Source organism: Falco cherrug, chromosome 4 (assembly GCF_023634085.1).
Source record: "Falco cherrug isolate bFalChe1 chromosome 4, bFalChe1.pri, whole genome shotgun sequence".
Taxonomy (NCBI): Eukaryota; Metazoa; Chordata; class Aves; order Falconiformes; family Falconidae; genus Falco; species Falco cherrug.
In genome coordinates, this window is record NC_073700.1 from 13,975,571 (window position 1) to 14,001,923 (window position 26,353).

The 26,353-nt window shown below is 45.0% G+C and overlaps 2 protein-coding genes across 4 annotated transcripts in view; one reads left to right on the plus strand and one right to left on the minus strand.

The window, feature by feature from the left end:
• The window catches only part of ARIH2 (ariadne RBR E3 ubiquitin protein ligase 2), a 34,796-nt gene extending 25,725 nt beyond the window's left edge, over nucleotides 1–9,071 (minus strand). Inside the window, exons 1-2 of one of the 3 annotated variants that reach the window (XR_008731726.1) lie at nucleotides 8,926–9,071; nucleotides 4,601–4,948 (exon numbers count right to left, since the gene is read on the minus strand). Coding sequence is in view for 1 of the 3 variants with exons in the window: in XM_055707022.1 (XP_055562997.1) it covers nucleotides 4,601–4,849 (249 nt within the window). In the remaining 2 variants the exon portion in view is untranslated. The remainder of the gene's footprint in view (nucleotides 1–4,600; nucleotides 4,949–8,925) is intronic. The other 2 variants (XM_055707022.1, XM_055707023.1) reach the window with 2 other exon arrangements.
• Nucleotides 9,072–9,302: 231 nt separating this feature from the next.
• Nucleotides 9,303–21,248, plus strand: SLC25A20 (solute carrier family 25 member 20). Its single transcript, XM_005432628.4, has 9 exons — nucleotides 9,303–9,560; nucleotides 10,299–10,391; nucleotides 12,384–12,511; nucleotides 14,749–14,839; nucleotides 15,825–15,942; nucleotides 17,132–17,204; nucleotides 17,824–17,933; nucleotides 19,379–19,503; nucleotides 20,058–21,248. Exons 1-9 carry the CDS (start codon nucleotides 9,456–9,458, stop codon nucleotides 20,118–20,120), a joined length of 906 nt encoding a protein of 301 aa, XP_005432685.2. The 5' UTR covers nucleotides 9,303–9,455; the 3' UTR covers nucleotides 20,121–21,248.
• The last annotated feature ends 5,105 nt before the right edge of the window (nucleotides 21,249–26,353 follow it).

Genomic DNA, 26,353 nt, shown 5'->3' on the forward strand with positions numbered 1-26,353 from the left:
GCAAGCGCCAGTTCCTTCGGGTAGAGCTGCTCACACAGGCTGCCAATCTCCACGCACATGACTCTGGATCTGCTAAAGATGGTATTTGAAAAGGACTGCTGCCAGCATTTACCAAGCAGCTCTACAAACTAACTGTTCTGTGTCAGCGCAATTTGAGTGTGTGGAGCAGTTTAAGAGGGCTGTGTTTTTATGAGCAAATACTCATTTGGTCACAATAAAAGTTGTGACGTCAATAAGGTGACTATTTCAAAAACAGGTTTACTTCTGAAAGATCAGTAGTGACAACACGGATTAATAGACTCAGAACTATGTCATGACATCAAATACTTTTTGCATCTACCAAGTTTTATTCTTCCAGGGACAGGGCTAAAAAAAACACATCAGCTGTTATTTCAAGGAGCAAGGGAAGTAAGCTTTTTGCTGTCTGGTAGATATCAGCCTCACATTAGTCAACTAAAAATTGTAAGTTCTTCAGTTTTAAAACTGCTTTGGTTTTAGAGGAAAGAATACGTTAGTATCAATTGCTGTAAATCAACAAGACTACCTTTCCTTGTTACCTTTTAAGTGCAGAAATACCTTAGCTTCCCCGTGACTGACAATCAGCTTCTAAAGAGACCTAAAGTCAAGGTAACATTTTTTTCATAAATTGTAATTGCAATTATTTTATATGGTGCTTTATATCACCACCTGAAAAAAAAGAATTGGTAAAACCTAGAAAGATCCATCTCATCACTGAAACAGAGAAACTATTGCCAGTTATTTGGAATGCCACAGATATTTCAGACTTGTATGGAGACCCTCAGCAGAGCCAGGAAGTGCCATGCACAAATAAAAGCCAATATGACATCATCACACACTTAATTGCTTGCCAGTGACAGGGTCAACTTTGTACAACCATTGAGTATCATACTGTTTGCATGCAAGTACTGATACTGCCACTACAGGACCCACAATCACTCAACGACAACTGACAGTTATCTTGAACACAAACTTATTACTAAACAATTTTAGTTCCTTATTTTTGAAAGATACTGGGGTTTATAATTATATCTGTTTTTTAAAAAGAACTGTTGTAAATTCCTTTGCTGGTCTGCAGGCAATACATGCCATTCTGCTTTCACGAGTGTTGTCCTTAAGCATCGAATGTTGGTGAAGTGACCTTTTGAGGAATTAAAAGTGATCTGCTTCAACTTACAGGCCTTTTGGTCAGAGAATCACAGTTCCGGATACTAGTCTGGTATTTTCTTCTGGCATGTTTCAACAGAGATAGCCTGTCCTAATTTTAGTCAGGGTATTAACTGAACCCTCCACAAACAGACCTTGAGATTAATGGCAAGGAGCAAACATTTCCTCTTCTTTTTCTTGGAAAGCAAGGACCTACTCACAGTTCTTACAAAAACCAAAATGAGGAGGAACTTTTGGAGTACCGCTTACAAAGTCTCTCTAGCTGCCATATGGCAATGGGATAACCACCACTGTAGTTACAGGCCTGCCACACAGCACAGCTGGTTGTATCTTCTGCTACCTTGTTTGTCCTTATTTTTCTATTCAGAATTCCCCATCCGATAAAAAGCAAGTCAGAAGAATTCAAGGTAAAAGCTTCCTATGACAGTAAGACAATACGAGGGCATACATCCACCTAACATGCTGGGTTTCATGCTTTTATCAGACAAAATTTTTATTGATTTTTGTCTCTAATTAGAGTAGAAAAAACCTCAAGCTTTTTGTTGAAGAGACTATCTTTTGGTGTTGCGTTCAAACTTTTAAACATATGCAGGGCGCTTGCACCTGACTTGGTGTTAGGCAGCCGATGCAAGGTTTGTTCAGTTGTCTGTTTAGCTTCAGTAGGACTGAGAACAAGGTCAGTTGTAACTCGTGGGGAATGAAAAAAGGTAGCCAAGAGGGTTCCCAAGGCAGATTGCCCTTTACCTCAATGCTTTTAAGACAATAAGAATTCAACAATCAGCCTGAAATAGCTGAACAAAGGAGTTTAAAAACCAAATGTTGAGGGTTAATGAGCAGATAAATAATGGGCAAATAAAATCCTATTTATTTAGATTGCTATGTTAATAGCACAAATTGCAAGCATGAAGACATAAAGGCCTGAATACCTGTTTCTGGTCTTAAAGGTATGTAGACAGTATGTCACAGAGAAAAAACATGCTCAATACACCGCCCCAATTTCACCTTCAGAAAGTGAATCACCTAATGACAATATACAGTGGCAGAACATTCAAACACAGCTTTGAGCCCTTTTATTGCATTCTTTTTTTCTTTGCTTTAGGGAATTGTATTAGTCTATTGATTTCTTGTGATAGCAAATTGTTCAGATACCATGTCATGCATTGCCTTCAACATTGTACCTCCTGAAGACAGTCTTAATCTACCATCATCTTTCCCTGTCAGGGGCAACCACTCTGCCTTCAATGAGTAATGCTGAAAAGCACTACATTACCACTAGCTATCACAAGGTAAATGAGATAAAATCCACAAAGTGAACTAGTATGCTGCAAAAAGAACAATCACCACTATCCCAAACACCCTAAGAAATTATGAAAGGTAGCCTTCAAAGGAATAAAAAAGTTTGGAGCTCAAGCAAATTATAGGAAAGAAGTTAATAAAGTTCTTAGAAAAGTCTGCCCTTGTGTTCACTCATACTCATTAAGTCGATGGAAAATAATGGTTAACAGACAGTTCAACATGTTAATATTCAGTTTCCTTCTTTTCTATGTTTGCTGATTCACACAAATTCTTCCCAGTTCAGCTTGTCTCAGAAAAGTAACAAAATCACAAGTTTCCTTGGGGGAAGAGAGGGAAAGGAAGAAACAGTTGCTGGAGTATTATAAGAAAGTATGCCAGGAAACAAAAAGCACATGCTGCAGACACACAACAGATTTCCAAGAAAAGTACAATTCTTGCACCTCTGTTGCTAGTGAACAGAGAGTTAATGTGGCACTTCAAGAGCTGAAGTCTTTGTGTGGCTTACAAGTTCACAATTTTCCATATGTGCAGGTATATTCTTGATATAAAAGGAATCTAAACTGTTCTCTCCTTGGGTCATATTTGGGGTAAGATTCAAGCTAGCAGGTTGGTATTATCTGGGCAATTACAATATTTGCTCAATGAAACCTTCAGAATTCTTGGAAAGTTTATTTTAGCTTTGGAAGCCTGATTTTAAAGACTAAATAAAGCATTGCTTTGGTTAATTTAATTCAAGAGAACAATATGCCAAGGGTCACCTTTTTGAAGGCCAACAGTAAGGAGCAGAAAAGCCATTCTAAACCTTTACTTAATCGCTAAGAACCAAGAGCAACTGGCAGCTGGATCAAAAGTCCTGACCAACTATTCTCATTCGTTCTTACCTTTTGCCTCCCTTTTCTGACAATCTGTAGGGAACAGCAGGCATTCAGAGCTTGAACTGTACATTTTGAAGAAAATCACAGACACTAGTTTTGAAGTCGTGAGAAACTTAAAAACTTACAGTCAAGAAAGTAAAACTTCATTTTCTGCGGTGGTGAATGCTGGGAACAAGCACAACAGATGGCAGAATCAGCTAGAGATGTAGCAAGAAATATGGGTGCACTTTAGAGCCTATTTTTATAGGCTTCATATTTCTCAGGCTTTATGGTTACACGGTTTCTATAGGATGCTGACGTGCAAGTAAGGATCAAGAGATCCCTCACTTTTTTAAAATCAGGTTTGATTGAGACCGAATGAACAGGAATCAAAACCTATCCAACACAGCTTTTTTATATGCCCCTGTCACCTGTCCTGCTTTCAGGGGCTGTTCCAGAGAAGAACAAGCACTTCCAAAGTAGATGCATTGGTAATTTCAACCCAGTGTCAACATCTTGAGCTTAGAAAACTCTGCTCTCCTCTGACCTGCACTGGGACCCAAGCACACTGACAAGGCAGAGGGAACCTCCTCCAATCACTAGTCTGCACTACAGTAATCAGTTGCACAAAGAGAAAGAAAACTTCATGAAAGTCTTATTGAGCATAACACCACAGAGCTGACTCAGAGCACAACTCTTCTGTGATGAATTAGTCACAAGAGCTGGCAAGTTCATTGTACTTTAATTGCTGTCACTGCAACAGTAGGGTTAATACCTGACATGACAGCTGACCTGTCTTTGAAAGTCTATGATTATTCTCTCAGAACCAACAAAGAAAGGTGTTTTTGTTAGAATTACAGAGTTTCAGCATGTCTTCCTATCTGTCAGTTATCTTCTCAAACACAGGTGTACTAATCTGCACCGTTTATGATTTGGTTTGTTTCTTTTCTATATATCCTCTTTGCATTGTGTTAATGCAAAGAGTTGTAACTCAGGAATTTTGGCCATGAAGCTCAGCTCTGTAAAAAAAATAATAATTGTAAGAATCAACATTCAGTAAGGAAGATTTCTCAGGCTCCAGAACCAGTATGCAGCAATTGTAAACCTTTGAGTCAGTTTTGAACCAGGAACCTGCAACAACATTCCTCCAAACCCCCCCAACAGTAATACCACCACAGCTTTTATTTCAAACTGTATACTGAGCATTTGCCTTTTCAACCACAGACTTATTTTACACCTGTGTTAATGCAGAAACCTTTCCTCACCTTTAACGTGGCAGCCAAGCTGGCCATGTGTTCATTCAGAGTGCTCTCCGACTCCTTGTAAGTCAGGCAGGTGAACTGATATTCCTCTGGATCAAAGGCATCTGCTCCCTGCTGCTCCACGTCGTTAGCTACCCCATCATAATAATCCTCAATATCCCCAGGATCCTCATCCTCTTCCTCCTCCTCGCAATCAGGGTCATAATCCTCTTCATTGCTGTCAGAGCCCTGGCTGTTCATGTCCACGGACATCTTAATGCCCTGTTAAACTGCAGACCAGGAAAGCAATTGCAGCTTCTTTTTCTCCTCCAAACTTTTATCGTTCTTTTGATTTCATCTGAGCTCTGTCTCCTAAGGGGGGAAAAACATTTTTTTCTGTTGCCTAAGAAATTGTAAGAGAGGCCATGTCAACATCACAGAGGTGATCAAACAGCCAGGAACGGACCAACCCAACGGCCCAGCTAAAGAAGATTCTGCTGTGCAGGTCCCTGGTTTGGATTCAATGTGACTCTTGCACCTGCAAAGCCAAGGCTGCTCTCACAGGTGAGGTCTAAAACCTCAGAGACTGGCTTATTACATTGCACCCTAGCCCCCAGTATGGGCCCCACGACAAAGTTTTGACATTTGGAAAGTGGCTGCATAACCTTCACTATAGATCTTTTCAGAGATACAACTAAATTCATAACTTTAAGATTCTACCAACAGCCTGAAGTGCTGCAGAAAAGCATCATATTCATTGCATCAACAGGAAAAAATACAAACCCCTTAACTATGACCATTGTAGCTAGAAAGGCAACCTGTGATACCCTGTACAATTCCATACTGCTCCAGATCCACAGACATTAAATGGGACTTTGGAAAATAAGATAAGGAAACAGATCTCTCACATACACCCAATTCAACAGTCTTCGATACCATCTCAAAAGAACTGGTGAAATTAGTTAATCCCTTTAAATAGGTTCTACTGGATATAACGTGGCCTTACATCTGAGGTGGGAAATAAAACTCATTCTCTCATTTAGTTACCTTCTCAATATACACTTATTATCTTCTGAATGTAGAAATCTGTGCTCAAGTGTTGACAGCACAAGAATCAGGACAGTCAACTTTTCTTTTATATTCTCACTGGTACTGGAAATTTCACATATTTGACTTATCTGAACTAGAAACCTTCTGCTTGTGTAACTAAACCACAGGAATTAGAGTTCCAAGAGGTCCAGCAGTAGAGCACATACAAACCTTGAATTATGGTCATCTCATATTTAGTTATAAATTTCCATTTAACTGAATTACTTAGGTTCAAGAGAGAATATATTAAATACAAAAGGCTTAAAACAATGCTGCAACCAAATTTTACATACAAAATATATACATAAGACTAAAACTGTATTTTCCACAAGCAGCAGGAGGTATTGTGGTTTTCATACACGTTTGCATTTTGCATTACTATGTTGTTAGCTCTGTTACTCAAATATATTCCCACAGTATCACAATTTGTAGCTGCTGGGGAAACCATAAGCGAGCTTTGAGAATCTTTACTTTAGAGCACAGGAAATTTCAAACATAAATTTTAATTATTTTTCCTCAACACGTTTGTTTTCTGTTTCCAGTAACCTGACCAGGCAGCACAGAATAACCAGGAAGAGATGTAATGTACAATTAATTTGAGGGACTGCAGTCATTTCAGCAGATACAAATCTCCAGTGAGAGAGGATGAAGGCTAGCAGCTAATTATATTATCCCCGAATTCTGGTCTCCAACCCTTTCACTTGCCTCTTGATTCCTTAGCTATCCACAACATAAGTAGCACACAAATACCTTATAGCATGGCTTCCCATAGAACTTCAGAGGAGCAGAGGCACCGTCTCTTGGCACCATATTGGAAGGAGACAGGTGTGAAATTTGATTTGACACATGCAAAGCAAACATACATTGTCCCTCCCACTACCCTGCTTAGAGCTAATGATTCAGTTCTGGGCTTAATCTGTATCAACGCTGACCTCTTGCATGAAAGCAGTAATGGATCTCTACCTGTTAAACCTTATGTTAAAGGACTAACTTACTTGAGAATCCAAACCCACTGTGAGCATTCCTACACAGATATCAATAGCCCAGCATGCAACAGCTTTGTTCAGCCAACCTCTGAGCACCACAAAGCCTGAGCAAGTCTCACCAGTCAGGAAACGTCTCAAACTCACTCAGATCACCCCATATGCTAGAGACAGAAAAAAAATCCCAAAACACTAGGTCCATTTGTAATCTCAACACATAGCGTGTCCCATCCAAGCAATGAGATGTTTTCAGGTATCTAAGTAGAATAACAGGCCTACCTGCTACCTCAGCAGTTACACACCAGTCACTGGGGAAGAGTGCCACTAACACATTTATCTGAACAAACAGAAGAACTGTTTGCACGGGTAAATGGGATATATCAAGCAGAAAACAGTCTGCAGACTGCACGACTTTTGTGACTCCTGTCACAATGTTCTAGGAAAGAACTCACCTCCAGCATAAACGAATGTCATACGGACATGTGTGAAGAGAGGAAGGCTAAGGCACAAGCTCTGTGGACAAAGCAAAGCAGGGTACTAGGAGAACAAGGAACAGAACTCACCTCACCTAACGCTCAGCCTAACACTGATCAAATCACAAGCTCTCTGAATACAAATTAAGACAAGACAGCTAATATTTGATAGCACTAGTTTTTAAGACAAAGACATTAAGCTCAAAAAAGAGGGTCAAAAAAGCAAAGAGCATTTAGATTAAATAATTACTGCAATCCCCCCAAATCAGTGTAAAAATTTAAACCATATTTAGATTGCTTCCCTACCTACCTTCATCCAAGATACTCCCTCATCTTCACTAACATGATTTAATACCCTCTCTTCCTCCAGCCTCCTTGCAGGAACTTGTAAACACACCCACCTCTACACCCCACTGCCTATCAGCTCCAACAGAGATGCCCACTTGCTGATTCCTGCTTTGCAACACAATTCTTCTTGGCAAGGTCTTTTGAAACAAAATGTCTTCAAATATGCCGCCATCGGTTTCTCTCTGACTTCACTACCATCAGACACAACACACTACGCGATCCCACCTCATATCTTGTCCCACTACATCATTCCTTTCTGTTTTTTTGCCCTCTGCATCCACCTCTGTGGGATTTTCCTAAGTCTTTTGGAGGACGCTCCTCTTCTTTTTCTGTTGATATTTCACAGCTATTTGTGATGGCTTTTTCTTCCTTCACCTCTTTATTGTTAATTCCCGAAGTGCAACTCCTCAAGTCTGCCCCTCCTGAACTACTTAGCCATGTAAACTTTAAATGGGCTAACACTCTCTTTCCTCTGGAACAATCTACAATCTCAACTCCACGCTGGCTATCAATGTTAATCACACCTTTGTCCACGTTACTCAAACCTTTAATTCATGGATCATCCCCAATTGCTTCTTCAGACATGCAGCTTTGCTGTTTCCTTCTCCATTGAGTTTTTAGACAGGATTTTTTCATCCCAAGAGTGAGAAACTAGAACATCCCCCATTCTTTTCACCACAGATGACTCTGCAGAGACCTCCTTGCAGCCCTATCACACATCCCCCGTGAACATGCATGCTCTCCTCCCACTTCCCAGGCTTTGTTCATACTATCACGACTGCCTCGTCCTTCCCAATTCATCTAACCCATTTCATTCCTGTCTTTTTTAATCTATCATCACTTTTAACAAGTTATTTTACACATACCTACACAAGCCTTCCTTCCATGGTATCTGGTCTTGAGAAGAAAGGGACCCAGACCATTTAAATTACCTCGGGTTCATTTCTTTTGTAACACGTGCCAGACTAAACCCTGTACTCGCCCGCACCGACAGAACACTGCGTACTTGTAGGAGGAAAGCCCAGGAAAACTGGGAGAGAAGGAAGCTGTGGAGGAAGAGCCGGAAGGGCAGCGGGGCGAGGAGGGAGCCCCAGCACAGCTCACTCGCAGCCTGTGCCCACCGCCGACCTGAGAGCTCACGGGCTGCGGCTTCTCCCCGGGGCAGCCCCAGCTCGGCCCCGGGGCGGAGCGGAGCGCTGCCGGGCGCTAAACCGAGCCGAAGCTACGGGCAAGCGGCACCGCGTCCCTCGCGTCGGGCTCGCCCCACCCCAGGCCCTGCCGCGCCGCCCGGGTCCCCGCCGCCTCCCGCTGAGGGACGCGGGCGCGGCAGGCGGCGGTGCTCACCGGGCGCCCCCGGCTCCCCCGCACCGCGGCGCAGGCCGCTCCACCGGGAGCCCACCAGGAGGCCCCCGCCGCCTCACGCCCGCCACAGCGCAGTCCAGCTCCCCGCACTTACCGGGCGCCGCGGAGCGCGGCCGGGCGGCGGGCAGGGGAGGCAGGGAGCGGCGCTCCGGGCTCCTCCTGCCGGGCCGCCACTGCCTGCACGCCGGAAGCACCGGCCTCCGCGGGACGTCACTTCCGCCGGGCGGGGCCGAGCCTCCGCTGGCCCGGACCACTGTGCTGGGCCGGGGGGTGTTACAACGGAACCACGGGGGAGGGTAGGGGGAGATGGGGCCGGCGGCAGTGTCCGCCCCAGGCTGCCGGCTCAGCGCCCTCAGGACCCGCCGGCAGCCCAGCGGCCCGGCCTCGGCCCGTGCCGGCCCTCAATGACAGCACCCGGAGCCGCAGCGGGGAAACAGCCAGCCACCGCCCCCGCACCGCCGCGGGCAGCGGCCGCCACTATCCCGGCCTGCCCCGCGCTCGCCTCCCCCCGTGTCCCGGCGTGCCGCGCGGCCCGGCACTGGGGTAAAGGTCGCGGGGCGGAGGGGGCGGCACTGGCTCGGCGGGGACGCAGCACCCTGGCCCCGTTCTTCACCTGCTGCCGCCATGGCGGAGCAGCCGCAGCCCATCAGCCCCGTGAAGAACTTCTTTGCCGGAGGCTTCGGAGGCGTCTGCCTGGTGTTCGTGGGGCACCCGCTGGACACCATTAAGGTGAGGTGGCCCCGCGGGGATGGGGGGGCGGCCGGGACCCGGGGCCGTGCGGCCCGAGGTAGGCGCGGGAGGACTACGCTTCCCAGCGAGCACTGCGCGGGGCTGGCGCGGCCTCCCGGCGGGCGCTGCGGAAGACTACGCGTCCCGGCGGGCACCGAGGGAGGGCGAGGCTTCCCGGCGTGCACCGCGGCGGGGTGGCACGGGGCGTCCCGGCGTGCACCGCGGGGCAGGCCGGCCGTGCGGTGGGGCGCCCCCTGCTGGTCTGGCGGCACTGCGGCCCGCTCGGCGGCCCGCCGGTTTGTAGCACAAACGGGAGGAGCGGCCGTGTGGCGGGCGCTGGGAGGAGCTGGGAGCCTGACTCAGGCCCGGGAGAGCCCGGGGGTGACCCTGGGACGGACGGACACCCCCGCACACACTCCACTTCCCCTAGGGTCCCTCCGATCCCCCTGTCATGTGAGGAAGCTGAGTAGTGACACGGGACCAGCTCTCTGGTGCTGAGGTGGGGTTCTTATCCTGGGGTCACCCCAGCAGTTAATTGAATGCATTAACTAGTAAATACATCAAAAATTCAATCCGTTTTCTTCCGCAAAGGGTGACAGTGATGTTTATCTCTCTACCAACATCATAAAGTCCAGTCACAAAACTCACTCCATAATTGTCATACAGAGGTTTTTCTCTGATTCAAAGTTTAGATGGCAATATGTAATAAAATAATGTTTTCCTATCCTGTTTTACTAGGTCAGACTGCAAACGCAGCCTAAGCCACAGCCCGGTCAGCCTCCACTCTATTCTGGGACCTTTGACTGCTTCAGAAAGACTCTCGTTGGAGAGGTACTGCGTTAGCATGTCATCTCCGATGCTGCCAAAAATATCAGTTGTTCCTGTACGTCCCAGGAATGGAATCATGGGGGAATGTTGCCCTGGAGACTATACAATTCTTGGGTTATCAGTTGAATTGATTATAATTAAAATTTTTAAGGATGTTACCAGACTTGGAGAATACTTAGCATCTGCGTGCTCCAGGTGCATGTGTCTTTGTTTTGTTAAGAAGTGCTTTTGGTTCAGAATAATGTGATATTAATATCTGAACTTAACGACTGGAGTGAATGTTGGCAGTTGTTTGCTGGCTTTGTTGTTGTAGCCAGTGGAATCTTGCTGTCTTTGGTATTTGGAGTTGACTCTGGAAATCCTAAAATAGACAATGACTTTTGTTGATATGGGTAGTGCTTTTACTTCTGTAAAGTGTATCTTTACAAAATATCTTTACATTGCATCTTTACATCTTCTATAATGTGTTATGCCATATACAAGAAGGCAGAGGAGCATTTATTGATTTTTTTTCTTCCTGCTTCTTTTTTTTTGAGAATAGAGGGTCAGTTATAACAGTTTTGTTCAGTCTTCTTCAGAATGTGGACGCTGGTTTTCACTTCTGAATTAGCCGTATCATGTGATTGAACTGTAGTCTGTTCTGTTTTTCGAAAGGCACACAGTCTTGGTTTAAAAGCCTGAAGTGACATAGAATCCAGTTTTCTGCTTCATGAGTTTTCCCAGCAGCTGTTTACCATTTGGAAACAATGGCTATAAAGCCCAACTTTTTGTTTACTAGTCTGAAGTCTAATTTCTGACCACTGGATCTTGTTAGGTAACTCTGTTAAATGAAAGATCTGCCTCATACCTGAAATCTACTTTCATTACGGTACTAACACATTGTTATATAACCAAAGTAAATCTTGCTTCCCTGGTCTCTCCCACAAAGTGCTGAAATGCTTTGCTAGCTCTGAATCCCTTGCAGTTTTTAACACCCATGCTGAAGCATGGACGTCAGAGCTGAACCATAATAATAGCCTTGTGATGTGAAGTTCAAAAGTAATGCTGCCTTTCTACTCCTACTCAATACTCATCAGCTTCTACAAGGAAAAGCATTAAATCTCTCTGCCAAGGCCTTTTGTTTCCTGCTGCTCATGGGAAGGTTGATCAGGAGTGTCTGATCTTTGTCAGCCAGATACAATTTCATTACAGAGTCAGTTGTGCCTGTAAGCACGCAGACACATATTGGGATACACAGATTATTGGGGGGGGGGGCGTAGAGAAATGAGCAGGCAGACCAGCAAATCTTTAATTTCTGCGTCTGGCCTTTAACTGGAAAGGTAACACTTTTATTAGAAAAAGTTCTGTTCAAAGGCAAGATGAATGAAACAAATGCTGCTGCTGAGGTCTGCATTAGAATTTTTCCATGTGTGTAGTCTGATGAAGGGAAACATCAGGAACATAAAGTTGTACGGTGAAAAAGTTTTGAACTTAGGGAAGAAAATAAAAAATAATTTGCTCTTGAACTTGTTCCAAATTAAGTTTGTGTGAGGAGTGAAGTAGTTCAAGTCAGTCTCCCTGGCTCTTTATCTAAAGAGTGAATTTGGTTCAGCATTCTCAGGCTCAGTGTCAGGATTTTATACTGATATGTTTGATGACTTTTATTAATAAAGCACATGTGCATTTTTGTATGTACCTTTTGACATCTATCTGGACTATTATTCAGGTGGCTTTTAACTTCCTTATTCTTGAGATGTAAGTGCAGGATGCCCAGTATGGGAACAGAAGGGTATAAGTGGTGCTGTGTTTTCCAGGAAGGATAGCTTTCCTCTGCAACAGGCCCTGAGCCTCAGCTAAATGTGTATAATTGCAAATGAACCACAGACCCCATTATTCTTATGATTAATTTGACTGTCTCACTGATACTATCCGGTATTGTAGCCTTTTGCTTCTCAGTAAGTTGAAGTGTGTGCAAAGTCTATTGAAAACGAAGTAATTGTGCAATGTTTCCTGCAGGGAGTCCGAGGCTTATACAGAGGAATGGCAGCACCTATTATCGGAGTGACACCCATGTTTGCTGTGTGCTTCTTTGGATTTGGCTTGGGAAAAAGACTCCAACAGAGAAAACCTGATGACGTTTTGACGTGAGTTTCTGAGTTAATCGGACAGTTGGGAAAGGCACCCTAAGGCTCTTGCAGCCTGCTGTATTGTTGCACACTGAGTTGTGGTGTAAATTTGTCTCTTCTCCTAGGTTATAAATATAGTTCTAAAAAAATAAAACACTTGCGTTTTAATGTTTCTGGAAGCGTGGGACTGATAGCACAGGCTAAAAACGGAGAGTGTGTGGGCAGGTGCTATGCAATTCCCTTTCTACGCAAGAAAGAGCCATTAAGGAACAATTCTGTTTTGGATGAGTACGGTGTGAAATATATAATGATTGCCTGCCAACAGTCTCGCTATTAACAGAAACTATGGGAGAAATATGTTCATGGTCAAGCAGTCTTGACAACATTCACAGTCATGATTCTCTTTTCTCTGTTATTTGTGACTCTTGCTGTGTTCTTATGTTAGGATATAAGAGTAGCCATAGAAATGTTTTATTATTAATTTCTGAAAAGAGATGGTTGTGAGCAACCCTTCTCTCAGGTATGTCTAGCCTGAAAGAGAGATGGGAAGCTAAGAAAACTTTGTGTGGCTTTCTACAAGCTAACTTATGCATGAAGAAAGCCCCCTACCTGTAAAGTACTCCCATAACTTCTTTGCTGGGTTGTGATTTATAGCTCTATAGGAATGGAACTGTGGCTTAGTGACTTTTTATTTGATTATTTGTGCAATACTTAGGAACTGTGTCAGAAAACAGGAGTCCATTTGTGTTGAGCCAAGCATGGTGGGGTGGGGGTGTGTGGTTTTTGTTGGAGTCTTGCCTGCACAGGGGTCTTACCTGGGTGGTGTGAGTGCAGCTGGCTCTGCAGCACCAGTCATGGCTGTAAGATGGAGCGGGCTCCCCCTCTCGGGTTGCTCAGAGGGAGGCAGTGCTGAGATGCTGGGGCACTGCTAACTTACCCTGTGCTGCCGTGGCAATATCCTCAAGCAGACAAGGCTGCAGGGTGAGACCAGGGGAACAGTAGGGAGTGGGGAATACAAGGAAACGTATGGGCTGTGGGCTTATTTCCAGCAGCCTAGTCACCTTGGTGCCTTATGTTTTATACACATCATACCAAATCGAAGTTTTAAGGAGCAGGCTGGAGAAGGGCAGCGTAGGTTTTTGAGTCTTTATGTAGAACTCCTCTCAAGCAGAGCAGTGGGAAAGAAAGAACAAATACATGGTGGAACTGTCATTCTGCCCAGCTGTGCTGTACTGGGGGTGCAGACTTGACACAGTAAGATATACCGTGCTTGGGACATGAGGCTCAAAAATGAAGGTCAGACTCCTAGCACCATGGTTCTGTGCTAGAGGCAGGCAGGATGGCAGTGGTTCTCCATGCCAGTTTTGAAAGGAAGTTTTGAAAGGAAGGAGATGGAGAGAAACCTGGGACGCCTTTTCTGTCTTTGCTGGGGCTGAATAATCCCAAGGTGAGCTGGAAAACTCAAAGCTTACTTTGAGCAGGAGGCGCATGTAGAGTGGTGAGGGAAGTCTGAATGGTCTGGAAGATTTAGAGGGCGTTTAAGAGTAAAGAAAGGTGTGAGAATTGGAAAACCTGAATAGAATGCCATCTCCTGGGGAAGTGGGGAGAAGCAGGAGGCATGGAATTTAGTTGGATTGAGATGTTAGGTCACTTTACTAGGGAACGTAGCAGGAGGCTGGACATAAAGATAAGTTTGTGCTGGAGAAACTCAGCCTGCTTAAGGGATTTCTGTCATAGGGACTTTGCCACATGAAAGCACATGCAGATTGTGTGGGATGATGGCAGGATGGTAGGACAGACTTGATGATGGCAGAGGCTGAGCAAGTGAAGGACTGAGAGGTTGCACAAAGGAGGCTCCTGGCTGCACAAGCAGGAATACACATGGGAGCTGTGGCCCCTGAGAAAAGTGTGGGAGGCTGGAGGAGAGGGTGAGACTGTTGGGAATAAAAAAGAACGGGAAATGCTGTAGAAAAAAAATGCAAGTACAAGGAATACAAGCAAATACAATGGATGTGAAGAGCTGAGTTATGGTTGCTGTGGGAACCAGTGCGCTTTGAATCCTAGAGATCTTAAATGTTTAGCTCTAATTATGCATTGATGAGGCACTTCTGCACTGGTCAAAAGCAGTTCATGCATTTCTAGTTCCACTGCCAACCTTGTGTAGAACAGCACAATCTGGTGATACAGGGATCTTTCTGCCCTTTGTTTCCTATGTACTATGTTGTGTTAGGGTCTCTTCTGTTTCCTCGGGGCAGATATCCTCAGCTGTTTGCTGCTGGCATGTTGTCGGGTGTGTTCACAACTGTAATCATGGCTCCAGGAGAGAGAATCAAGTGCCTTTTACAGGTAAGGCGTTGGGTGGTGGTGATGGGAATTTAATCTTAGGGGCCTTGTCTTTCCATACCAGGAGCTTCTTTGGTTAGTGTATTTCCTCTGTTCTGTTTTTTGACAGGACTGAGGCAACTGTCATTTAATGCAACTGTGTCACGAAGAAGCATTATACAAACTCACCATGACAGTATAAGTACATACAGCATTCGCTGCTCTTTTCATTTTAGAGAGCGCAAGCCTTAGACTATCTGGCATTACATGAGGCATTGGTGGATGCTTAAGTCCACTGCAAAGTATGAAAAAGTCCAGTTTTTCAGAATGATTTTCCCCCCCCCCCCAAAAAAAAGTGCAAAACTACTAGATCATAAGACTCTTTCTAGTGTAAAGTTTTTGTTACCTTGACAGGTTCCCAATACGTAACTAAGGATTACATTTAAAAATACATTAAATAGCTTTCTAATGTTTAGGTGGCTGTTATCTCTACACCTCCTCCAGGGTTTTTAAAGTATTGTTGGAAAACATGAACCTGAACAAACAAAAATACTGTCTTCAGCAAAGATGGGAAGCTTTGCTTATTTCAGGCTATGTTGAACTCCGTTATTATGGTGGTGGGTGGTCACATGTTTGTCCTGACAGACATGATATCATGGAAGCTTTTATACAGATGCAAATTGTTTGAATTTTGCTAAACTATTTGAAGGCTACTTTTTGTCAATGCACATGTAGAATTACCTAACTGACTTCAGTTGTTTCAAATTTGCACTGTGGAAAAATAAGGGAGAATCTAGCCTCTGCATGGAACAGTAAACATATCCTCAGCTTGAACATGAGAGAGCTGCTTGAGGAAGTGACACGGGTTTCCTATGCAGGAGCGTCTGAGGAATGAGTATGTGCTCCTTCCTCTTTGGAAACATGCACGTGGCTTTCTAACTGTTAGCTGAAAGATTGTTCACCAGCCAGAAACCTTCGCTAGTCAGAAACTATCACTTTAATCCTTCAGATCCAGGCAGCTACAGGTGAAACGAAATACAGTGGCTCTTTGGACTGTGCAAAACAGCTGTACCGCGAGGCTGGAATTCGTGGCGTGTACAAGGGGACAGTGCTAACCCTCATGAGAGGTGAGTGATGGAGATGTTCTGATGCTGCTTCTGTGTGGGGTACTTTAAGATAAGAAGCCTGACATAGTATCACAGGTCTCACTGCCCCTTTAGCCAATTGGAGATGCTGTGTCACACTTTTTTTGCAGTCTGCAGAGCTACTGCAGTGCCTCAAAGGGACTGAGAGATAAACATGAGATCTCAGTGACTGAGGAAGAGATTAGATGACAAAGATCAGAGGGATATAGGAAGTAATTAAGATCTGAAAAGCCAAGAGGAATGAGAGACTTCAGGAGAGAAGCAGAGAGAGCAAAGAGAAAAGAAAAATACGGAAGTGGGCTTTTTTTAATGTTTTTTTTTTTCCCTTGGGAAAAGGATTATGAGACTGTTGCTGTATAATGCTGACTGCTTTAAAAGATATGATTGCAGCAGTTCTGATTTCTACCTGCTTGAATGTGGGTTATTTTGGACTGGGATGCCATGACCGCTCTCACAACACCACCACCAAAGTAGTTGTGCCAGACACAGAATCCTGTACGTGTTTTGCTACTTTCTCCTTTGAAAAGCATTAGATTGTTCCCTGTACTGGGGCATCTTTTTTCCAAGGCTAAGCTGAAATTTCTGTATTTTGATATCTCCATTGAGGAATTTGTTCTATCCTCTGCTTCTCATACAAGTGTAGCAGCTAGCAATATAACTCTGGCAGTGTCCCTGGCCAGAGGCTGGTTCTCCAGTTCAGGCATAAGCTAAGAATGGGCTGTGGGAGTACCTTAAAAAAAACCAAACCAAACCCATCAACTGCAAAAAAAAAAAATAATTCCAAAAATACAGTCATTAGAACAAATAGTGTGCAAAACTTTTGCAGTTCCTGAACTGCTCTGATCTGTTATGAAGTAATTAAGAAAGCGTAGAGCTGTCTCATTGTTAGCTTAATGGCTAGCAGGCAGGTTATAGTCTGATTTGAAAGGCTGCTGACAGATGTGCTTAAGAAAAGATATTTTCCCAGTTCTTGCCTTTAGCACCTGCTCTCCTTGGGAAAGTTCAGGCTCCTCTGTCTAAAGTAACAGCAGATTTTATTTTGTTTGTAGAGGATGTTCAGAAAAGGAATCTGGATGTACTTAGTGGTGTTGCTGAGCTGGCATGGGGCTGCTGTGCCTCTAGGCTTCGTTTCATTTCCCACTACTCACAGTCTTTGTTGTTTACCCACTAGATGTCCCAGCCAGTGGAATGTACTTCATGACGTATGAATGGCTGAAGAACATTCTGACCCCTGAGGGAAAGAGGTTAGTGAAATCTCACAGTCATCACTTTCTGGACTTCCCAGATGCTGCCGATTAATCTCCCCAGTTACGAAGAGTTTTAGAGCAGTACCATCGAAACAAACTTAAAATAAAAGGCTGCTCATCTTGTGAATTGAGCTGTTTTGGTCTGGTGTTTACTGGCAAATAAAATAGTATTCTGAGTTTCTCTCAGATTCTAGCCTTGGACCTTACTAGCCAAGTAAGGAATACTTGAAATAAGTCTCTCACTTTCACCCCATGTATGGTCAGAGAGCTGGCGGGTTTTGCTGTTGGGGGTTTTTTTGTTGGCTTTTTGTTTGGTTTTTGTTTTTGTTTTTCCTCACCCCCCCCCACCCCCGAGTATCTGCATGTGTGCTGTTGAATGAAAAGATTTGAACCTTTAGGGTGAAGTTAGTACGTTTTAGCCACAGGGCTCTGATTCTTGGAAATCTTTCTCAGATACTGCACTCTGTGTCTGCAGCATTGTGTTGCTTCCTGGCTGTCAGCCAGGCTGCCTCTTTGATTGTCACCTTTGTCAAAACAGATGAGTTTTTACCCTTTTTTTTTTTTTTCCCCCCCCCCCCTTCCTTCTCTCTCCCACCCCACCCCAATTCTGCCACAGTGTGAGTGACCTCAGTGTGCCTAGGATTCTCTTTGCTGGGGGCCTGGCTGGGATCTTCAACTGGGCAGTTGCCATTCCACCAGATGTGCTGAAATCCCGTTTCCAGACTGGTGAGTTGCATCCCAGCTCGTCACAGCCACACTCAGTGCAGTGCTCCTGGGAATGGCTGGGCAGCGATGGAAGATGCCGTCTGACCATGGCATCTGGGAGGTAGCACATCTTGAGCTCTGCTTGCCACCAGGACATGAGAACCCCAAGTGTGTTCCTAGCATTTCTAGTTGGTTTCCTTGCAAGTTTGTGGCCAATCAGGTTGCACTTCTCTGTTCCTGCCTCCCTGCTAATAGAGCGATCCTGATTTGAGATGCTTGTTTTAAAACTGAAGTGTAGAAGTCATAATAATAGAACTGCTTGTTGTGGCTGATTTATGACAAATGTCATTCTTTGAGAGGTTTTGTTATTTCACTTCAGACGCAGTTGTATTAATTGTAGCCTGTGCTATCTGAAATTTATAGTAACTGGGTGTGCCCTGCTGAGAGCATTGTTTTTAGACCAGCACCTCTGCTCTTAAGTATCTGTGGACTAATTATAGTGAGGATGGCCCCAAGCCTTGCACTTCAGCAAAGTTTAACAGGTTTTTTATTGCTTTATCTAAGAGTCCTAGTCAATGAATATTTTTGTTAAGGCTTTCTGTAGTCTGTCTGTGGACTCAGCTTTCCACTGGACAGTAACCTTTTTTCTTGAGTCACAAATCCTGATAATCTAGTGCAGGAAACTTTTTTTTTTTTTTTTTTTTTTTTTTCCCCTTCTTCTCTGAATAAAGGCTGCTGTGGTTGTTTGATATTATACCAGCGGCTGAGTGTGAAATACATTACAGCTTTGCATCCTTGTTCCACTAAGCCAATCCCCAATACTGCTGTGTAGGTCATGTGGGTTAATGGTGGTTCTGTTTAACTGGGTTGGTTTGTGGAGTACTTCCCAGAGACGTGTCAGGAGAAGGAAGAACTCACTCTTTGAATAGAGTAACTTTTTAAAACACCTCAGCAAGTCTGTGTAACATCAGCAAATGAAAAGCACAGGCTGTTTCAATGAAGTCTATTGCTGCCCTTGGCTGGGGCATATGATAGGATCATTATCTGTTTTTTTATTACAAACCAGCTACATCAATTTTACGACCTTCCTATCTCCTGATTGCAGCTCTTGTGAGAGCTGTCATCAGCAGTGCAAGTAACAGCTCAGACTTCCAACCCTGACAAAAGTTATTCTCCTTTCTTTCCTGCCCCCCAGTGAGTCGATGATGTAAATTCTTCGTGGTGATGGTGAGCACCTACCTTCTGTTTACTGAGTGTTTAGTAAGGTGTCCTTTTTGTTTGCTTGCTTTTTGCTGAAATAGGTAATTTTCCCAAGCAGATGTTGTCACAACAAACAATGCTTGGGTTCTGGTGTCACCTAGATGGTATAGCAATATGAACCTGTTGAAAATCCTGGGCTGTTACATATGCCATATCCTTCAGCACTTGTGACTGCTACATGTCTTAGTGTGTTGTATTCCTTTCAGCTCCTCCAGGAAAATACCCGAATGGCTTTAGAGATGTGCTGAGAGAACTTATCAGAGAAGAAGGAGTTGCATCTCTGTATAAGGGCTTCACAGCTGTAATGATCAGGGCGTTTCCCGCTAACGCGGTAAGTAAATTGTGATTCCAGATGGGTTTTCGGGACTTGGCCACTCACAGTGAATGTTTGCAGTCTGTAGAGGAGATGACCAGCTGCTTACTGTTGTACCATTTCAGTGAGAGATTCTTATCACTGCAGATACATTATTTTTTTTTTAATAGCTGTTGGTGTCCAGATTCTAAAAATGTACCTTAATCTAGGAGGAACACCAACTAAACCTTCCTTCAATGCTCTGCATTTTGCATAAAAGCCCTTTGTTGACTTTCTCTGATAGTCTTTCTCTACTGATTGTACATCCACCAGTAGAAGACAGAAAGTGGGGGGTAAGTTTGGACTAGCTTCCCTTTCACTAAATAGTGAGCCTAACGGAGTAGTTCTGCCTTTGTGTGGAGGGATACAGTAGAATTCTTGCCTCTGCTCTAAGACTTTTTTTTTGTGTGTGTGTGTGTTCTCTTCCTCTTTCCACATCAGCCATGTCAGGTGTTTACAGTGCTGCATTTCAAAAACTTTGTTTGGAATAGGTTTTTGGAATCCTTATTTGTTCTGTATGTTCTCTTTTCCAGGCATGTTTTCTTGGGTTTGAAGTTGCTATGAAGTTTCTTAACTGGATTGCACCAGGTCTATGAAGACTAGGAAGTCTAGAAATTAGAGAGGAGAAGGAAGAGGGTGCAAGTCTGCCTCAAAGGAATAAATGAATGATCACTTGACGTTTCAGGAATGATTGCTTGCCTAATACCTTTTTGCCTTCCTCACATTCTTTAGGTGGTGCTATGTGCCATTCAGAAATGTAAGCTGTAGCTCTGAAACAGAGTTGATGAGCTCTTAGAGGTGATACACCTGTCTTCTGAGCCAATGGACCACAGCAGTAATGCTGCTAACTGACAGCTGTTGCTATTACACACACTACCTTAAGTACTTCCTCATGGAAGAAGGAGACACTTCTTAAAATGTAGTTCTTTATTTACTGAAGAAACATGTAGCTATTCATGCTGAAAAACTTCCTTAAAATAATTGTTTGGCTGTGTGCGCTTTACTCTCAGGGCATAAGTTAGCAGCTGCACATACTAGTATCTACAAGCAATGTCAGATAACGTTCTCATCTCTGAGTTTTTTAGTTGTGGGTGTTTCTATGTTGACAGCGGTTTTAATCTTATATGCATGTAATGCAGCAAACGCAGAACTAAGCAGGGGAGGCCAGAGCTACGCTTCAGTGAGTTGAGGAGTATTACAGATACCGCGCTGGATCTTGCACGCTGATCTTTCCTGTGGAGCTAGGAGGGAAAATTAATTATGCTTAAGATTTGTACTAAACTTTACTGAGGCAGCCAGTGGGGAAATGTGTTTGATCAACCTGAACTTTTCTCTGAAATCCCTTTCTGTCCCACTGAAGATATCCCAAATGTGATTTCAAAAAAAGAACGGCATGGTTCGTCACAACCCACGATATACTTAATTGATCAGCTGCTGTGTCCTGGGATTCAATCCCTGACATGGACCTGAGAAAAATTAAGAGCACTTCCAAGAACTCGGTTTCTCTGACACAAAGGGGATACATGAAGGCGGCACTGGCTCTGCAGTCTTGTCTAACTTAATTCTTGCTCTTGTCCCTTGGCTTTCTCTTAATATTATTCAACATAATCACATTTTAATTTGAGAAATTACTAATGCTAAGAAGCAAGAAGCAGCTGTAATTTCTTCTGGTTTTGATGCAGTGTTATTGGAACTCAATAAAGCTAGCTGCTGCTTGGCTAGAACGTGTGCTTCAGTTCATTTACGTTTTGCATGGTTAGTTTTACAATTCTTGATTTTGAGGTGTGATTGGGAAATAAGTTGTGCCATGCTGTCTAATTGTTAACCCATTGCCTTTTAGCTTTTGGATTTCTGTCATGAGATGTGGAAATGAATGTTCTGCACTTGATGTGTGTCGTACAAGCTGTTAGGCATTGTAGTTGCAGACACAGCTTCTTAAGTATGAAGCCAGACACTAACGCATCTTGCTTGTGGAAGGTATTTTATGTTTTCCAGGGGGAGGCCCGGACACAGATATAGGAGAGCTTAGGGAAAGCATCTGTCCTGATGGCCCACAGGAAAGGAGGCTGAGCGTTTGTCTGGCACGGTCTGTTGGCCTCTACCATAAGGACACAGTTCACCTTGGCTTTCCGCAGGCACGGTCAGCCCTGACAACTTTCCACCCAGTGCTGCTGCAGGAACCTGGAATCCCACTTTTCTTCCCAATTCTTTGGAAAGACCAGAAGAGAACCTGCCTTCCCTGGAGTCCACCTCTTGTGTTTTATGGTGTGTGGGTGTGAAACCAATGGGGTAGCTGCTGGTGTGGAAAAAATCTCAGTCACTTGGAGCTGCCCCCATGTTCTCACTGCTGCTGTACCCACCACAGACCTTCCCCATTCCTTACTGGTTAGCAACCTGCTGCTGCTCCTGCCTTTCAAAGTCACTGCTACTATGGATGAATGAAATACTTTTGAACACTGAGTTAATACTGGTTCAGAGAAGTGGTGATTAAAGGACATTAACCTCTCAAGTGGTTTTAAACACAATTCTAGGTTTACTGGGGCTAAACCCAAGGTAGTTTCAAGAGGACCAAGCCTGCTTTCGTGGCTGTGTGCTGCCTAGCCACCAATGCTGTCCTGTACTGCTTTGGTTCCCCAGCCGCTCTGGGCACCCTTCTGACTTCTGTGCTGGGGGTGTGATGCCTAGAAGCAACTTTCAGCTTTAAGAAGTGTTACAAAGCTGGGTTTTTTCCCTTCTGTTTTACTTACGTGTTCCAGAAATACTGAGGCTTCTTGGGAGGGACAGATGTCCATGTTCCTTCTCAAAATTCCTGACGCTGATGCTTAATGCTGCCTATTCCAGCTGCCCTGTCAGATCCGTCCTGTTGAGCTGCTAATCTCACAGGGAGCTAGGAGCAACTGAAGCGTAATCCTGGCTGAGCGCTGTTCTGGCTCGGTTCATGATGCAGCTGCCCAGCAGATGGCTGCCTGGGGCTGTCAGCAGGATGGACGAACCTGCAGGTCCAAAGGCAAGGTCAGCGGCAAGGAAGCCAGCACAGCAGCTGCCACGGGCAGGCCGCTGCCTCTGCTTGTGGCAGCTGCAACTTTCCGATCTGGGCTGCAAAAGCTCTGCAGCTCTGTCAGGGCAGACAGGCAGCTGGAAGGCAGGAGCCTTTTTCCCCCATCCGTCCTGCTGCGGAAGGCTGTGGCCCTCCCAGGCTCGGTGACGAGCTGCGTGCTGCAGTTAGTGCTCCTTCCCAGCCCAGTCCTATCAGTCTGGAGCACTGCAGACTATGGAAAACATACTTGGAAACTGAATCAGGGACTAGTAACGCCCTCGATTCAGTTGCTGGGATTAAGAGCACAGCTCCTCCATTTGGGCCCGAGGAGCCTTCTCCCAGTCTGGGTGCTGGCCTCTACCTCAGTGCTCCAGCACTTGCCTTGGCTGTGCTGTCACCGGCTCGGCTCTGTGGCCTTAGGCAATACTTGCTCTGAAAGACTGAAATATTCCCTACGCTCTCCAATACTTCAGTTGTTAACTAGTTATTTTAAACTATCTTCCTTCTGCCAAATTATCCCTCTTAATACTTTTTTTTTTAAAAGCATTTCAGATCCTTTCTCCAGTTTCAATTGTCCTAATTATATTCTCCCCAGTCTGAAGGTTTTGCAGAGCTTTGTATTTTGCATGTTAAAATTCTGGCTGTTTAACACGCTTGACTTCATTTGGTGCTTTTGGATAACTAAAATATGGAAGAAGGCAATCGGGAATGAGGGGCTGCTTGCTGACAGCAGTGGTGGGAGGAGAGAAGCTTTGGGGAGGCTGATCAGACACATCTGCTTGTTTGTTCAAAAACTGAAACCCAGGCACCCTGGAAATGATTAAAAAGCTGCTCATGTCTCTCAAGATTCTGCCATACAAAAATTGCCAAATCCTTGCCCTGATGTGTGCAGCCTCAGAATGAGAGAGGGATTTTAACACAGGTATGGTTTCCTGCATGCTGAGGACTCTCTTGCTTTCAGAAGCCCAGATTTGCATTCAAATGTTATTTTCTGATTGTCCGGCTTCTTGTGGGAATTCAGGTAGTGCATATGCAGACTAATGGCACACAGCAGCTGCTGGTAAACCATGTCTCTGTACAAGCAAAGGATACTGATGACACTTGTCTTTATGCTCCTTGTGTTGATAGTGTATCGTTTTGCTATATCAAAATCAATATAGTTTTCCACAAGATTCTTGTGCTGTACATCTTTCTGGCCCGTTCTGCTTTGATGTAAGTGATTTTTCCCGTGGTGATTCAAGATGCCTGGAAGTATTCCAGAAGTAATCCATGGTACATAAATCTTATGTGCTTGCATTTCAAATCTTCCGTGCCTGCGTTTCTCTGGCCATTGTGTGCAAGTGGCTTTTGTGTACACTCAGCATTGCTATATTGACAGAAAAGTCCTTGGAATACCCCTGACAAGTCACTCTTGATAAATTTGACTAATGAAAGGAAACTGCCTGTGGGAGGATTACTACAGACTCTCCCGTTTGCAAAGGATGTGGCACAGTAGATCTTACAAATGGTAAGTAATGTGAAAAGGGTGCATTTACTCATATTTCTCGCAGTACAAGACATACAGTGTGTCCAGTGAAGATATCAAGCAATATTTAAAATAAAAATACTTCTATATTGTGTACAATTAAGCTATACAGGTTGTTGCCACAGAATGCAAAGTGCTTTACAAAAATCGTGGAAGAACAGTTCATTGAGAACTACTGAAAACTGATACAGCTACAAAGTCTTGCACAAGAAGTTCCAGAATTGCATGTTGATAGCAACCAGGCGAGTGTGCTAGGGAAGTCACACCGAGTGTAGTATTTCTTGTGTTCTTTCCGTAAGCATCTGCTGCTGGCCGCTCTCAGGCGGAAGAATAGGCAGACCTCTGATCTGATCTTTGATACAGATACGCCAGTTTGGCTGTATTTTTTTCTTATGATATGATGGGCAAAACCCTGACTAATTCTACGAGGTCTGCACACAGGGGGACAGGTTGGCCATGCACCTTCTTACCTTCTCAGTAACTGTGTACACTAGGACACAGCACCAGTTACAGCTTTGCGCATGCCCGATTGGCCCCCAATGGTTCGATTTTCCATTTTTACATTGTTCTCACTATCTGCTGCCTCTTGGGTAAGAGGACTCCTACACCAATACCCTGATTGTGCAGGTGAGGGACCAGCCTTTTGCACAGCCTAAGAAAAGTGGCTTTCACCACCATACAGTTCACAGAGGAGCGGAGGTTGGAAGGCAGTTCTGGAGATGGTCCAGTTCAGCTGCCCTGCTCAAAGTAGGGTCCACTTCTCCAGGCTGCCCAGGACTCTGTCCAGGTGGGTTTTTAATATCTCCAAGGGCAGAAGCTCCAGAGTCTCTCTGGGCAACCTGCTCCAGTGTGCAATCATCTTCATGGCAAAACAAGTTCTCTCTTTTGTTTAAGTGGAATTTCCTGTATTTCAATTTGTATCCTGTCACTGGACCCCACTGAGAAGAGTCTGGCTCCATCTCCTTCTAAACTCCCTCCCATCAGATATCCATACACATTTGTAAGATCCTCCAGGAGCCTTCTCCAGGACGAACAGTTCCAGCTCTCTTGGCCTCCTCGTATTGCAGATGCTTCAGTCCCTTCATCAACCTTGTGGTGCTTCACTGGACTACTCCAGCATGTTGATGTCTCTCTTGTATGGGGGAGCCCAGAACTGGACCCAGCACTCCTGGTGCAGCCTCACCAGAGCTGAGCGGGGGGAAGGATCATCTCCCTTGGCCTGCTAGCAACACTCCCTCCAAAGCAGCCCAGCAGGCTGGTAGCCGCCTTTGCCACAAGGTTATGGCCCATGCTACACCTTTTTTCCACCAGAACTCTCATGGCCATTGCTGCAAAGCTGCTTCCCAGCTGGTCGCCCTTCCAGCATGCGCTGGTGCATTGGGTTGGTGCTCCCCAGGAGCAGGATTTTGTCCTTCGCTTTGACAAATGTGATTCCTGTTGGTCTAGCTCTCCAGCCTGTTGAGGGCTCTTGGAACGGTGGCACAGCCCTCTGGTGTACCAGCCACTCCTCCTGGCTTGGTATCATCTGAAAACTTGCGAGGGAGTGCTCCGTCTCATCCTCCAGGGCGTTAATGAAGATGTTACACAGTCGTGGCTCCACATGGCCCTGGGGCACACCACCAGTGACTGGCCTCATCACTAGTCACCTGGGCTTCATGTGGCTGATCCCAACCCTTGCAGCTCAGCCACCTTTTGGTCCACTGACCTAACCTGTGCTCCATCAGCTAGCCCGGGGCACGGCACGGGAGGCGGCACTGAAAGCCTTGGTGAAGCCAAGATAAACCAGTTCCACTGCCTGCCCTCACCCGCTGAGCCTGTCCTCTCACCACTGAAGACTTTCCTGCTGGGCTCTAGGGGCCTGGGACTGCTGAGGCAACTGTAAAAGAAATACCTCAGGAAATGGAGGCTGGCATTTTGGAGCTGTCCTCGAGCAAGTGATCTTTCACTGTGGCCAGAGCCGTCCCCTCTGGTGGCTCGCAGACCCTGGGGCAGGAGCACAGCTCACGTGTGCGGTGTGGGACTGTTCTCCTCATGACATCTCGCCTCCGACCATGACGCATGACCACGCTGCTGGCTTCTACAGGCCGTGGGCAGAAATGCCTGCTGAGTCAGTGGCATGAAGCCACGTACGCTGTGGCTCCGTGCTGGTGCCATGGGGTGTGCTCCGCACTGAAGAGCTTCAGTCGCGCTGCTCAGCTGTCCCCGTTTGAAAACAGGCCCAGCCGCCCTGGCAGCTGTCTGCAGGGACTTTTGCTCCTGACCCAGAG